Genomic DNA, 16648 nt, shown 5'->3' with positions numbered 1-16648 from the left:
ACTATTTTAGATCTAGCTCTTAGTGGAATGCAGAGCATGGTACAAGAGGTAATGATGGATCTGCTGGGAAACAGTGATCTTAACATGATCAAATTTGAGCTGATACCTGGAGTGAAGTCATTAAAGAAATCTACTGTAGCAGCATTTCATTGTTGAAAGGGCGACTATGACAAAATGAGGAAAATGGTTAAAAAGAAGCTGAAAGGGTCGGCTGCAAAGATTAGGACTTTAAAGCAGGCATGGACGTTGTTTAAAACTACTATTGTAGAAGCCCAGACCAGATGTTTTCCACGTATTAACAAAGGTGAAAAGAAGAGCAAAGACAGCCAGCATGGTTAAAAGGTGAAGGAAAGAGGTTATTAGATCCAAAAGAGCATCGTTCAAAAGAATGGAAAAAGGATCCAAATGAAGAAAATAAGAAGCAACATGAGCAGTGTCAAGCTAGATTGAAAGCATTGATAAAGAAGACTAAAAGAGAATATGAAAAACTTGCTGTGGCGACAAAAACTCATAGTAACTCCCAGACCTGCAGATGTGTAATGTATGTTGTCAGTTAGGTTTGTTCAGGACTGGTTGGGGGATTTTGTGGAATTTAGCAGGGTGCACCTGGCGTCTCAGCTGGTGAGGCCTTACTCAGTCATGTGTTGCATAGTGTGGCCCATGTTTATTTGAGGATGGCTCACAAAAGTTTGCTTGTCCAAACTACTAAGTGCGGCTTGGCTTTGGGTGAGGAAGAAACTGGGCCTGTCTTTCTGAGACTCCATTTGATAATGGTGATTTCAGGACAAGAATGGAGTGTTCTTTATTTGAGATTAGAGGAGGAAAGAGCTTTGCAGGGTAGGCCCACCTATTAGAGAGAAAGTTGAGGATCAAGAGTGTTTTAGTACTTCCAGATGAGTATGATTTGGGGAATAAAGTTAAGGTTATCTGTTGATCAGATATCATATTGAGCAAATAATGAGGAAGGGCGAGCAGGCTTTTGGGAGTGGGAATTTGATAGCATAATTTTGAAAAAGCATCTTTGTATTGGATTGGCTATATTAGAGTTTAGAGCTAAGTTCCTAAAGGATGTATCCACTTGTCCATGGTTCAGAAGTTGAAATGCGATTTTTAAAATGGTTTGGTTGTAATGGGTATTATTTAACACCACAGTCCGAATGTTCTAAAACGTCAACCCAACCTTGCAGAACACTAGACTTAGTATGTGTTCCTTTTCGTGGGTTGGAGAATTGATCACCTATATAAATCCTAGTGTCCAGGAAAATGGGTTTAAATGGGTAGATTAGTCTCCCATGATCACTAACCTAGAGAAACTCAGGGTCACCCCAGTCATCAAATCAAGGAGTTCTTGTACAGATGTGGTAAGAAGTACTTCTATGTAACATGAGCAGCCAGATTGATTTTTCTTTTATCTCAATGAATAGGGATTCTGTGTCAGTTAAATGGGGGATGGTAATTCTGTGCAGTTTGATTATATCCTGGGTCAGGCCTGTTACTCCTCAACTCCACCTCTCTGGTCTTGATACTGAATTTAGAATCCTTTTTGGCATTGATCAGTGTTAGTCCCTCAGTTTCAGATGTTTAGATTCTGTTCACAGATGATGATCTGGATCATTGGGGATTTTTTAGTAGCCAGTCTGACTGCTTGTATTCCCAAAGGGTAGTCTGGGGGTGCTGGAGATAGATTGGAAATGGCAGGTAATCTTTTGGTTACCGTTAGGTGTGTATGTCTTCTTAACGCTTATGTCCTCTCTGTGGTTGGCGAAAATCATATTTTCTATTTCCATATAGTACTGGCATCCCTGAGGTCTCCTGACCTACTGGACTAAGGCATGTTCTTCATGTAATCATGATCCTTGTAAACCCCCGAGTGTCCCATCGTAAGACGTATCAAGCACGTTGTACACAATAAACAATATTCAGCCAACTTATAAGTGCTATTAAGCAGTTTCAATTTGCACTAGGTGGTCCAGCAAGACTAAAAAAACCTCTGTAGGTCAGCCACCTTTCAGTAGGGTCAGACCTGAGAGATGAAAGGCTAATCCACGTGCTAAAATTTATTTTATTTTATTTTTTTTGGAGGGGCGTTTTGGGGGAGGGGGTGGCATTCCTGAGCTGATCAGTTTAGCACACAGCTACACAACTGTGTGCTAACTAGTTAGTGCAGGATTACTGTGTGAGCACTTACTGCCTACAAAATAGTTGATGGTAAGTGCTCACAAAATGGATGGCTGTGTGCTAATGTCCATTTAATATAAAAATGGAAAATTGCCATTTTACAGCTGCAGCAAAAATGGCGTTTGTACGTGGGAAAAACCCGGGCAATGGTGCATTAGGCCACTTTTTGCTGCAGCTTTCTAAAAGAACCTCTTAATATTCAGCTACATCATGAGCACCCATATTTTTATGTGCATTAATATATGGGTCCCATTTAAGACCCAATAAAAGTCTAATATGTCATTTTATATTGCATTTTTTGTTACTGTTGTACTGTATATCTTATATAACCTGTTTTTTTGCACTCTTCTTTACAAATAGGTTGACCTTGGTGGTGGCTTGAAACCCCCTGGATACTATGTTCAGAGATCATGTGGCCTTTTCACAGCTCCCTTCCCACAGGATAGTGATGAACTGGACAGAATCACCAAACTCTTTCACTTTTTGGGGATTTTCTTGGCCAAGTGCATTCAGGACAACCGGCTGGTGGATTTACCCATTTCAAAACCATTTTTTAAAGTTATGTGTATGGGAGACATCAAAAGTAATATGAGTAAGCTGATTTATGAATCTCGAGGTGACAGAAGTTTCCACTGCATGGAAAGTCAGTCGGAGGCATCCACAGAAGAAGGCCATGATTCCTTATCTGTAGGAAGTTTTGAAGAAGACTCCAAATCTGAATTTATTCTAGATCCTCCAAAACCAAAGCCCCCAGTCTGGTTTCAGGGGATCCTGACGTGGGAGGACTTTGAACTGGTAAATCCTCATAGAGCCAGGTTTCTAAAAGAAATTAAAGAACTTGCTGTTAAAAGGCGCCAAATTTTGACCAACAAAGGTCTCTCTGAAGATGAAAAAAACACCAGGCTACAAGAACTGATGTTGAAGAACCCATCAGGCTCCGGGCCTCCCCTTAGCATAGAAGATTTAGGGTAAGATTATTCAGAGGGCACGGGGGGATAACATTTCAGTATTTTCTTTTTATGTTTAAATCATCTTTATTAAAACCACCAAAATTACCATAACAAAAGATCACCATTTTACAATGTTCTTAAGATATGAAATATGAAAAGCAGGTATAGCTAGTGGTTAAACATCACTGTCAACAAAAACAATTCAAAAAACCCCATTCCACTACCCACTACAAGAATCCCTCCCCTAGCCTGGGAGTACTGCAAGAAAGTTGCATGCTTCTTTCCGTAAGGTAGAAGTGAAGGTACATAATACTCAAAATAGAATTTGCTGCTGCTAAGTAAATAATGTATTTATTTTTTTGCCAGCTCTCTTTTTTATTAGAAAAGCTGCTAGTCTGACTGGTATAATGGCTAATACTTCATTTTTGTTTTGCTTTAGTCTAGCTTAGTACCCTACAGCTATCAGAGACACAAATAGAGAAATGCCTCCATCCCTTTCCTAATTAGTTCATAAACGTTTTTGTTTTGAAGGAAGATCAAACCACCCAGTTGCTTAACCTCTGTCTGTCAATATGGTGACCTAGGGGGAAGGTAAATTGCCAGATTTTTGGAACAGTTCTTTTCTCTGAAGTCTAACTAGATCATACCCATAGTATAGTTTTTCTCAATGTGTTCCAATTTATTTTTGAGTTTGTTTGGTGATGTAGCTATGACTAGCAAAGTATTCCATTATTTCACCATTCTGAATACAATTCCTTTACTGTAAAATGTTTTCTTCTTAACCTTAGAGGTTGATACTCCCTTGTTTTGTTAGTTGCTCCTGGGGGGAAAAAGTCTGCTTTAAGATATTTGTAACAATTAAGGGCCTCTTTTTTTTGTAAGGTGTGCTAGCGGTTTTAGCATGCGTTAATATTTGGGGTTTAGCGCATCCTAAATATTAGTGCGCACTAAAAACACTAGTTCGTTATTAGTTAAAGGCCTCATAAATCTCTTAAATGTCTTCTTTTAAATCCCCTATGACTTCTTTAATATGTTCCTACCTTGCCCTCACCATAGAAACCCTTTGAGACTTGAGTGCTCCAAACTGAACCACCTGATACAATGGAAAGAACACTTTTTTTTTTCTTGCTTCCATCTTCTGTGTAATTCATGCTAGTATGTGCTGAGCTCTGACTAGTGCTGCTTCTCAATATATCTGCTAAAATACCCCTTTCTTTTAACTAGCTAGCATTAGCAAGCTGACCTAGTCACTTGCCTAAATGGGTCTGTGTCCTGAGATCTTGTCAGGTACTTGTGAACTGAATTGACCTCTGTCAGATACTGGGTCCTAAACAGTGTGTGATAGACCTTTGGTCTGACACAGTATGACAGGTCTTAAGTATGTCACTTCTGTAAAATCTGTAAGACCTACTATATATTTACAATATAGCAATGGAGATATCTGTGAAACTACTACTGCTATTTATTCCTTTCTCTAGGTCATTAATAAGAATGTTAAATAGCTGTCCGAACATAGACATAATTATGACCATTTTGTTTCCTTCTGCTTCAGCACATGGGAAAAATATTTTAAAATGAAATAGAGAAAAAAACCCAAATTTCTTTTGGGGAAAAAAACCAACTGTACACCGTGAGAATTTATATTCTGCCTCGAAGTAGACTGACCATTTGGGCAACTGGGCAGTGCCCGAGGCTCTAGGGGGGCCCAGAGGCTCAACCCAGGTGCCCACCGTAAACTACAGCCCTCTCTGGTCCTACCTTTAAAGGTGCTCCGCTGGTGATCTAGTGGCCTCTGCAGGGGGGAATATGTTCTTTCCTGCCCACTGTACTGCTGCTATTCTCCCTGCCCGGCACTGCAGTACTTTAAAAGTGGTAGCCGAGACTCCCTGCAGAAGTCTTGCGAGACTGTTGAGACCCATGAGACTACTGCAGGAAGTCTCGGCTGCCATTTTGAAAACATGACAGCACCGGCAGATGGAATAGCTGCAGCACAGTGGGTAGGAAAGAACATGCTCCTCCCTCCCTCCCTGCAGAGACCACTAGACCAGCAGGGCCTTCAGGTAGGACTGGGGCAGCAGGGGCGTCAGCTGTGGCGGTAGGGGGGGTGTCGGGCAGTGGCCGGGTGGGGGACCCAGACCACCCTCAGTGCCCTGGGGCCCAGACCACTCTCAGTCCACCCCTGTTCTGCCTTACACCAATGCAGATTACAACCACATGTACAACCACATGTAATTATTATTGATAGCAGACATATAAAGAAGCTTAATTCTAAATAAAACAATAGAAACAAACTTAATTCTAAAAAGATATTTATCAAATCACTGATGCACATATGCTCCTTAATCCAGTGACAATGCTCTGCTGTAAAGCATATACGTAATATACTTTATTGAAATCACCAAATTCCCCCCCCCCCCCCCCCCAACCACACACACACATATAGACGCCCAGAATATATTTCAAAAAACATTCTCTAATCAGGAGTCCCAAACATAACTGTAAATAGATGCTTCTTCAGCAATCTGCTAAAAGGGGTAGTCTCATCTTGCAATCTAATTTGTACTTCCTATTTCGCTTCCTATGGTTTTCTCTCAGTAGCTTGAATGAGGCTTCAGATAAAATTTGGAAAACACTATTTCTTCATTAAGTGAAAGGCAAGACAATCTTAGGTGTAAAAACTTGGACTGTGTCTGAAGGACTAATGTGTGTTGTAGAACTAAGTGTATGATTCGTAGGTTTTTTTTTTTTTTAAACTCTTTATTTTATTGACACCATATAATAAACATATATGTATAAATTGCAAGGCGTCAGTTACATACAAAAATTAAGTCTGAAAAACGTGAGTACAGTTATACTGGTATTCTCCGAGGACAAGCAGGCTGCTTGTTCTCACTGATGGGTGACGTCCACGGCAGCCCCTCCAATCGGAAACTTCTCTAGCAAAGTCCTTTGCTAGTCCTCGCGCGCCCGCGCGCACCGCGCATGCGCGGCCGTCTTCCCGCCCGAAACCGGCTCGAGCCGGCCAGTCTTCTTTTGTCCGCACTCGGTACGGTCGTGTTTTCGCCGTGTCGAGCCCCGGAAAGTCGACCTCGCGCGTCCAAATTTATTTTGACGTGTTTTTTCTTCGGGAAGTGCTCCGGAACCCCCCCCCCCCCCCGGGTTTCGTGTTAATCCTCCCCGTACTTCCAGCTTTTTGCCCCGATAAGTTTTCTTTCGTCGTCGGGGTAGGCCTCTTTTCGGCCTCGGTCGAGATTTTCTCCCTTACAAATTTTTTGGTGCTCTTTTTCCGTCATTTCGGACTTTGATTTCGCCGGCGCGATTTTTCCGCCCATGACATCGAAGCCTTCCAGCGGCTTCAAGAAGTGCACCCAGTGCGCCCGGGTTATCTCGCTCACTGATCGACACTCGTTGTGTCTTCAGTGTCTGGGGGCCGAGCACCGCCCTCAGAACTGCAGTCTGTGTTCCCTGCTTCAAAGGCGGACTCAGGTAGCGAGACTAGCCCAGTGGAACGTGTTGTTCTCGGGCTCTTCGTCGGCATCGGCACCGGGATCTTCGAGTGCATCGACGTCGTCAGCGTCCAGACCATCTTCCTCGGCCGCCCCTGCATCGAGTGCATCGAGGCATCGGGCCTCTGCATCGGCGCCGAGACATCGGATAGCTGCATCGACGTCGGTGGTACCGGGACCTCGTCTGCTGATGTCGTCGGACGGTGGTGCATCGTCAGGAGTGCAGGTGAGGGCTGTCCATTCCCCTGCTGGTGGCGGTGAGCCTTCGGGTGGGTCTCCTCCTACCCTGAGGGCTCCTGCGGTACAGCCCCCCCGAGACCGACCTCCTTCGGCCTCGGCCCCGAGGAAGCGACGGCTGGATTCTACGTCCTCCTCGTCGGTGCCGGGGAGCTCCGGTGACATGCTTCGGAAGAAATCGAAGAAGCATCGACACCGGTCGCCTCCCCGCGTCGGCACCGAGAGCTCTGGGTCGCCGAGGGAGTCGGCACCCAGCAGGCATCGGCACCGAGAGGACCGCTCACCCTCTGTTCAAGAGGTGTCGATGCGCTCCACTCTGGACAGCCCAGAACAGGTTCTGACGTCGACGCCTGCATCGACCTCTTTGCCTTTCTCTGCAGCCGCTCTGAACGAGAGCCTCCGGGCCGTTCTCCCAGAGATTCTGGGAGAGCTGTTGCGCCCTACCCCTCCGGTACCGGCGGTGCTTGCGCCTCCGGTACCGTCGAGCGTGGCGCCGGCTGGCCCATCGCCCGGGGTGAGGTCCCCGACGTCGTACCGACTGCGGCCACCTCCCAGGAGGGCTCCCCGACTACGTCGGCGGAGGGAGCTTCGCCGATGTGGGCCAGGGAGTCTACCTCTCGACGCCCCCATCGTGGACGTGGCTCCACTGAGTCGAGCCGGGCGAGGTTGCAGACACAGGTTCGTGAACTTGTGTCTGACACCGAGGGTGAGGCCTCGTGGGAGGAAGAAGAAGACCCCAGATATTTCTCTGACGAGGAGTCTGAGGGTCTTCCTTCTGATCCCACTCCCTCTCCTGAAAGACAGCTTTCTCCTCCTGAGAGTCTGTCTTTTGCTTCCTTTGTCCGGGAGATGTCTACGGCCATCCCCTTCCCGGTGGTTGTGGAGGACGAGCCCAGGGCTGAAATGTTTGAGCTCCTGGACTATCCTTCTCCACCTAAGGAAGCGTCCACTGTTCCCTTGCACCATGTCCTAAAAAAGACATTGCTTGCGAACTGGACAAAACCTCTAACTAATCCCCACATCCCCAAGAAGATCGAGTCCCAGTACCGGATCCATGGGGACCCAGATCTGATGCGCACCCAGTTGCCTCATGATTCTGGAGTTGTGGATCTGGCCCTAAAGAAGGCTAAGAGTTCTAGGGAGCATGCTTCGGCGCCCCCCGGGCAAGGACTCTAGAACCTTAGACTCCTTTGGGAGGAAGGCCTACCATTCCTCTATGCTCGTGGCCAAAATCCAGTCTTACCAGCTCTACACGAGCATACGCATGCGGAACAATGTGCGGCAGTTGGCGGGCTTGGTTGATGCTCTTCCCCCTGAGCAAGCCAAGCCTTTTCAGGAGGTGGTCAGGCAGCTGAAGGCGTGCAGAAAATTCCTGGCCAGAGGGGTGTATGACACCTTTGATGTTGCGTCCAGGGCCGCTGCTCAAGGTGTGGTGATGCGCAGGCTCTCATGGCTGCGTGCCGCCGACCTGGAGAATAGACTCCAGCAGCGGATTGCGGACTCGCCTTGCCGTGCGGACAACATTTTTGGAGAGAAAGTCGAGCAGGTGGTAGAGTCTCTCCACCAGCGGGACACCGCATTCGACAAGTTCTCCCGCCGGCAGCCTTCAGCATCTACCTCTACAGGTAGAAGATTTTTTGGGGGAAGGAAGACTGTTCCCTATGCTTCTGGTAAGCGTAGGTACAATCCTCCTTCTCGACAGCCTGCGGCCCAGGCTAAGCCCCAGCGCGCTCGCTCTCGTCAGCAGCGTGCGCCTCAGCAGGGCCCCGCGGCTCCCCAGCAAAAGCAAGGGGCGAGCTTTTGACTGGCTCCAGCAGAGCATAGCCGACATCCAAGTGTCAGTGCCGGGCGACCTGCCGGTCGGGGGGAGGTTGAAAGCTTTTCACCAAAGGTGGCCTCTCATAACCTCCGATCAGTGGGTTCTGCAAATAGTCCGGCAAGGATACACCCTCAATTTGGCCTCAAAACCTCCAAATTGTCCACCGGGAGCTCAATCCTACAGCTTCCAGCACAAGCAGGTACTTGCAGAGGAACTCTCCGCCCTTCTCAGCGCCAATGCGGTCGAGCCCGTGCCATCCGGGCAAGAAGGGCTGGGATTCTATTCCAGGTACTTCCTTGTGGAAAAGAAAACAGGGGGGATGCGTCCCATCCTAGACCTAAGGGCCCTGAACAAATATCTCGTAAAAGAAAAGTTCAGGATGCTTTCCCTGGGCACCCTTCTCCCCATGATTCAGCAAAACGATTGGCTATGCTCTCTGGACTTGAAGGATGCCTACACACACATCCCGATACTGCCAGCTCACAGACAGTATCTGCGATTTCAGTTGGGCACACGCCACTTCCAGTACTGTGTGCTACCCTTTGGGCTCGCCTCTGCGCCCAGGGTGTTCACAAAGTGCCTAGCTGTGGTAGCAGCGGCACTTCGCAGGCTGGGGGTGCACGTATTCCCATATCTCGACGATTGGCTGGTGAAGAACACATCCGAGGCAGGAGCCCTGCAGTCCATGCAGATGACTATTCGCCTCCTGGAGCTACTGGGGTTTGTGATAAATTATCCAAAGTCCCATCTTCTCCCAGTGCAGAAACTCGAATTCATAGGAGCTCTGCTGGATTCTCGGACGGCTCGCGCCTATCTCCCAGAGACGAGGGCCAACAACTTGTTGTCCCTCGTCTCGCGGGTGCGAGCGTCCCAGCAGATCACAGCTCGGCAGATGTTGAGATTGCTGGGCCACATGGCCTCCACAGTTCATGTGACTCCCATGGCCCGTCTTCACATGAGATCTGCTCAATGGACCCTAGCCACCCAGTGGTATCAGGCTGCTGGGGGTCTAGAAGACGTGATCCACCTGTCCACGAGTTTTCTCGAATCCCTGTATTGGTGGACAATCTGGTCCAATTTGACTCAGGGACGTCCTTTCCAAATTCCTCAGCCACAAAAAGTGCTGACAACGGATGCGTCTCTCCTGGGATGGGGAGCTCATGTCGATGGGCTTCACACCCAAGGAAGCTGGTCCCTCCAGGAACGCGGTCTACAGATCAATCTCCTGGAGTTGCGAGCGATCTGGAACGCTCTGAAGGCTTTCAGAGATCGGCTGTCCCATCAAATTATCCAAATTCAGACAGACAACCAGGTTGCCATGTACTATGTCAACAAGCAGGGGGGCACCGGATCTCGCCCCCTGTGTCAGGAAGCCGTCAGCATGTGGCTCTGGGCTCGCCGTCTCGGCATGGTGCTCCAAGCCACATATCTGGCAGGCGTAAACAACAGTCTGGCCGACAGACTGAGCCGGATTATGCAACCTCACGAGTGGTCGCTCAACTCCAGAGTGGTGCGCCAGATCTTCCAAGCGTGGGGCACCCCTTGGTGGATCTCTTCGCATCTCGAGTGAACCACAAAGTCCCTCAGTTCTGTTCCAGGCTTCAGGCCCCCGGCAGACTGGCATCGGATGCCTTCCTCCTGGATTGGGGGGAGGGCCTGCTGTATGCTTATCCTCCCATTCCTCTGGTGGGGAAGACTTTGTTGAAACTCAAGCAAGACCGAGGCACCATGATTCTGATTGCTCCTTTTTGGCCGCGTCAGATCTGGTTCCCTCTTCTTCTGGAGTTATCCTCCGAAGAACCGTGGAGATTGGAGTGTTTTCCGACCCTCATCACGCAGGACGAAGGGGCTCTTCTACATCCCAGCCTCCGGTCCCTGGCTCTCACGGCCTGGATGTTGAGAGCGTAGACTTTGCCTCTTTGGGTCTGTCAGAGGGTGTCTCCCGCGTCTTGCTTGCTTCCAGGAAAGATTCCACTAAGAGGAGTTACTTCTTTCTGTGGAGGAGGTTTGCCGTCTGGTGTGACAGCAAGGCCCTAGCTCCTCGCTCTTGTCCTACACAGACCCTGCTTGAATACCTTCTGCACTTGTCTGAGTCTGGTCTCAAGACCAACTCTGTAAGAGTTCACCTTAGCGCAATCAGTGCATACCATTACCATGTGGAAGGTAAGCCGATCTCTGGGCAGCCTTTAGTAGTTCGTTTCATGAGAGGTTTGCTTTTGTCAAAGCCCCCTGTCAAGCCTCCTACAGTGTCATGGGATCTCAATGTCGTTCTCACCCAGCTGATGAAACCTCCTTTTGAGCCACTGAATTCCTGCCATCTGAAGTACTTGACCTGGAAGGTCATTTTCTTGGTGGCAGTTACTTCAGCTCGTAGAGTCAGTGAGCTTCAGGCCCTGGTAGCCCAGGCCCCTTACACCAAATTTCATCATAACAGAGTAGTCCTCCGCACTCACCCTAAGTTCTTGCCAAAGGTCGTGTCGGAGTTCCATCTGAACCAGTCAATTGTCTTGCCAACATTCTTTCCCCCCCAATTGTTTGTTTCTTTTGATCCCAATAGGAGGGGAGTGGCTGTAGGGAAACGCACCATATCCAATTGGCTAGCAGATTGCATTTCCTTCACTTACGCCCAGGCGGGGCTGGCTCTTGAGGGTCATGTCACGGCTCATAATGTTAGAGCCATGGCTGCGTCGGTAGCCCACTTGAAGTCAGCCTCCATTGAAGAAATTTGCAAAGCTGCGACGTGGTCATCTGTCCACACATTCACATCTCATTACTGCCTGCAGCAGGATACCCGACGCGACAGTCGGTTCGGGCAGTCAGTTCTTCAGAACCTGTTTGGGCTTTAGGATCCAACTCCACCCCCCGAGGGCCCTGTTTGTTCTGTTCCAGGCTGCACTCTCAGTTAGTTGGTAAATTTTTTAGGTCAATCTCAGTTATGTCCTCGCCGTTGCGAGGCCCAATTGACCATGGTTGTTGTTTTGAGTGAGCCTGGGGGCTAGGGATACCCCATCAGTGAGAACAAGCAGCCCTGCTTGTCCTCGGAGAAAGCGAATGCTACATACCTGTAGAAGGTATTCTCCGAGGACAGCAGGCTGATTGTTCTCACAAACCCGCCCGCCTCCCCGTTGGAGTTGTGTCTTCCCTTGAAGTGTATTGTCTTGCTACATACTGGACTGGCCGGCTCGAGGCGGTTTCGGGCGGGAAGACGGCCGCGCGAGGACTAGCAAAGGACTTTGCTAGAGAAGTTTCCGATTGGAGGGGCTGCCGTGGACGTCACCCATCAGTGAGAACAATCAGCCTGCTGTCCTCGGAGAATACCTTCTACAGGTATGTAGCATTCGCTTTGTAATGTAATTATACCTGAAGGTGAACAAGCATACCCCTTTCCCTCATCCCTCCCAACCCCCCCCCCCCCCCCCTTTCAAGAGTTTAGAATTCTGCTATGCGCTGTTGGGAGTGAGTGTATCCCAAAACGGTGTCTAAGTCTTTCAGTAGGAATCTTCCTTCTTTGAAGCCAAGTCCGGGATTCCCATTCTCTCCCACGAGCAAAGCTGAATCATGGCCAGTCACCAGTGAGTTACATTTGGCTGTTCTGCACTTAGCCATAGTTGCAAAATCACTCTTTTTGCCATAAGTTTAGCACATTTCAAAAAAGCCTTTATTCCTGCTAGGGTGATCCCTTGGATCCTGAAAATGTCGAACTGGCTTGTGATGGAGTACCAAGGGATCTTCCAGAAATGAGATACATGGACTCTTAGATGTCTCCAAAAAGTGTACACTAAGGGGGGGGGCAGGACCAGAACATGTGTACCAGGTGTGCTCCCACACTGGAACACTTAGGCATTTATTGCCCTGTCGGAGAATGGCTTGAAAGTCTCTGTGTGGTGACACGTATAATCTAAATACAAATTGTAGTGCCCACCATCCAGCATTCTCTGTTAACCAATAAACTTTCATCATGCATTCTTGCAGCTACTTGTCTTCAATTCCCCGCACCATTGCTGAGTCAGTGGAATAATCATAATCCCTAATGATGTTTCTCAAGTGAAATACTTTAGAGGAATAGTCAACTGCGCATCCAGTCCTAACATTGAATTAGAGCACTCCCAAATCTCCGCCGTCAAAGAGTCTCTCGGCAGAGAGTGAACATAATGCTGTAATTGAATATATGCAAACACATCTCTCTGACCCAAATGAAATTCCTTGCAAAGGGCTGAAAATGATTTTATGGTTCCATCTTCTGATAGTACAAGATAAAAGTAATGAATACCCTATGTAGCCCAGCATTGAAGATCTGAGGAGTTTCCAGTTTATTTGGAAGGCCGAATTGCCTCATATTGGAAGCAGGGGAGAAACTTTGCTATTCAGTCCATGGAATTTGCATAGCCAGTGCCAAGCGTGACGTAATGGCTGAGGGATAGGTACAAAGGGCCCTAGTGGCTTTGCTGTACTAGCTGGGGCCTGTAACCAGTACGCAAAATGTTGGGGTCCAAGTAATTGTCTATTCTGTGCAGGTACAGGAAAAAAAATTGAGTGGACTGGAACCAGTCAGAAAGGTAATGCATACAACTGACCACTGAAAATAATTAAGATTCAAAAGACCCAATCCCGCTTTATTCTGAGGAAGCATCGCCTGTGGTGACGACACTCGGGCTCGTTTCCCCTGCTGTAAATAATTAGACAAAATCTTGTCAAGCCATTTTTCATCCCTATGTTTTAAGAAACGTGGCAGGGTTCGAAAGATGTATATCCACTTAGGGAAAAGAATCATGTCATATAAAGCTGTGTGGCCCATTAAGGAAAGGGGTAGAGTCCGCCACCCTCGTAGCACCTCTCCTAAATGTACTTTCAAGGGCTGCACATTTATAGAGTAAAGACGGACTAAATCAGGTGGTATATACACTCCCAGGTATTTAACAGAATATGTTCCCCACTGGAGGGGGAAAGGGCCCACCCAGGTGTCTTTTATCGCAGGTTGGACCGGCAGAGCCATGGATTTTTGTAGGTTCAAGCTAAATCCAGAAAAGAAGCTATAGTCATCAATAATGCTTTATAAATGGGGTAGTGCCCGCTGGGGATGAGTATGTCTCAAAAACAAGTAATCCGCGAAAGCTAAGACTTTCACTGAGAGGTTCGGCAAGGACACCCCAGAGATATCGGGGTCCAGCTGAATTGTTCGAAGTAAGGGTTCTAGGTAAAATAAGAACAAAAGAGGTGAAAGAGGATATCCCTGACTCTAGTACCTGTCTGAACCTCAAAAAGTGAGGAATGAACCCCATTAACTAGTAATTATGCCGTTGGGCCCCAGTATAATGCTTCAATGGCCTGAAAGAACCATCCCTCCAAGCCCACATGCTCTAAAACTTGAAATAGGTAACCCCAATGAACCCTGTCAAATGCTTTCTTGGTGTCTAAACTGACCTGAAGCGTTTGGCCTTTGGTAAAGTGACTGTGGGCAATGGAGAGAAGAACCCTGTGTACATTTAAGACAGATTGGCGGCCTCGCACAAAACCCACTTGGTGGTTTCACACCAACATTGGGATTTGAGGGGCTAAATGATCAGCTGACACTCATGCTAGGATCTTAAGGACAACATTCAGTAACGAGATTGGCCTATAAGATTCCGGGCAGTCCCGGGTCTGCCCAGCTTGGGAATTAAAGTTATTAGGGCCTCATTTTCATGGGGAGAAAAAATACCCCACTCTATTACTGAATCCATAGTAAGATATTAAAGGGCCATATAGCTGGGGAGATAAGTTTGTAATATTCATTTGAAAAGCCATCTGGCCCCAGGGCCATGCCTGTTGATAAAGATTTAATGACCCGTTGAACTTCCATGGCCTTAATCAGGGTTGCTAACTAGTGCTGTACTGCCTGGGATAAGCGAGAAAAGCCCAAGTCGTCTAAATAGTCCTGGACTGATGGGCCTGAGTCCCTTTTTTCCAAGGTGTACATTTTGGCAAAATATTCATGGAATACCTGGGCTATCTCATCTGGCCAATGCACCCAGACACCTCTCGCTGTCAAAAGAGTAGGAATAAACTGCCTTGAGGACCAAGTTCGGGTGACCTGAGCTAACAGTTTACCTGCCTTGTTTCCAAATCGGTGGAATTGAAAACGGTGTGCAAAGAAGCGTTTTTTTACTTGTTCATGGGTGAGGGAGTTCAGAGCAGCCAGGGAGGCCGACATAGCGTTTCCCTTAGAAGTACTTTTGAGGCCTCCCAAAATACTATAGAAGATTTGCAGGATTCTGCTTTGGTATCCTTGTAGAATTCCTATCTTCCTTGACTATGAGGTTGGAATGATTCATCCTGTGCCAAATATAAAAGGGAAAGCGCCAAAACCGCAGCCCCCCCCCCCCCCCCAGCTGATCTAAGTCCAACTCCAGCCAAATTAAAGCGTGGTCGGAAACTTCTGTAGGTCCTATTTATGCCAGATGTACCCCCCAAAAAACAAAATTGGGACAGGAGTGGCCTAGTGGTTAGGGTGGTGGACTTTGGTCCTGAGGAACTGAGTTCGATTCCCACTTAAGGCACAGGCAGCTCCTTGTGACTCTGGGCAAGTCACTTAACCCTCCATTGCCCCATGTAAGCCGCATTGAGCCTGCCATGAGTGGGAAAGCGCGGGGTACAAATGTAACAAAACAAAAAAAACTAAATCTATATGTGACCAGGTTTGGTGAGCTTTGGACTGGTGGGTATAGTCTCTAGTAGTGGAATGTAGGAGGCGTCATGGGTCTGCCAGGTCCAATGTTTTGCAAAAGAGGGGCAGTCCTCTACCACTCCCCACTGCTGAAGAAGACCTATCCAAATCCGGATCCATTACCTGATTAAAGTCCCCTGCACATACCCACGTCGCAGCAGTATACTGAAGCCCAAGAGATGTTAGGTGTTGAAAGAAATGTGGATTGTAGCCATTAGTCCCATACACTGCACAGAGATAGAATCGAAGACCCTGATAATTGAGGTGAATCAAAACAAATCACCCCTCACTATCCTTTGACACCAATCGGAATGGCCATGCTGCACCGCCTTCTTCCCGAGGAGATGTAGAAGCACTCCCCAACCTATTGCTGGCATAATTTAGCATGTTCTGTGTCAGGTAACTTAGTCTATTGCAGGCAGGCAATTGAGGTGTTTAAGTTGAGTTAAGATCTTGGAATGCTTCACGGATGATGATATCCCTGAGACATTCCAAGAAATAATGTGGAGCTTCTGCCTACCCGCTAGACTCCCCAATGATGAAGGCTTCTCCTTGGAAGATTGTTGACGTGTTTGCACAGGAATAGATAGTTTCTACTCAGGGGAACAGTGTTAGCAGGATTTTTTTGAAACAACTTCTCTTAAGCATCCATATGCTCTTGAATTGACTATATTGAATGGTCTCTTTGTGCTGTCAGTGTCAATTGAGCACAATGCTTAATTTTTCTGCTTGTGTTCAGGACCAAGACACACAGCATTTGATTTGCATATCAAAGTTCTTGATTTTTCTGTCACATTCGTGGCACAACTGGAAGCCTGGCTTAGGCTTCCAGTTGTGCCACGACAGAAAAAGAATTATAAAGAAACGTGATGAAGATGCATCAAGCATACAGTACAAAAGAGTTCTGTTGTACATCCACTTGGCTGGGCAGAAAAAATAAAGAGCCAAAGAGACTGCTCTGTTTGGGAAGGGCCACGCATGTTTGGCTTTTTACTAAGCTGAACTCTGGGAGAGCAGTTCTGTCCTTGCACTTTCCGATGGCATCACCTGCTCTTGTGCCTTACTCAGTCCTGCTTATTGACTGTAGTAGTGTTTTGTGCTTTTTTGGAAGAATACGAAATAATTTGTGTTACGGGTATTGCTCATGCATTTGATATACCAACTTTGGATGCAGGCTTTGATAGACTCTTCACAAAATCATAAGTACATAAGTATTGCCATACTGGGAAAGACCAAAGGTCCATCAAGCCCAGCA

General features: G+C 47.4%; 1 protein-coding gene across 1 annotated transcript in view; it reads left to right on the top strand.

Annotated features, from left to right (window-relative positions):
• HECTD1 (HECT domain E3 ubiquitin protein ligase 1) overlaps positions 1–16648 on the top strand; it is a 324415-nt gene that overhangs the window by 287124 nt on the left and 20643 nt on the right. Inside the window, 1 exon segment of the mRNA XM_030215386.1 lies at positions 2539–3146. Within this exon segment, the coding sequence (XP_030071246.1) occupies positions 2539–3146 (608 nt within the window).

This window comes from Microcaecilia unicolor, chromosome 9 (genome assembly GCF_901765095.1).
Source record: "Microcaecilia unicolor chromosome 9, aMicUni1.1, whole genome shotgun sequence".
NCBI lineage: Eukaryota > Metazoa > Chordata > Amphibia > Gymnophiona > Siphonopidae > Microcaecilia > Microcaecilia unicolor.
Note: the sequence above shows the minus strand (reverse complement) of the source record. Positions and strands in the feature narration are given on the sequence as shown.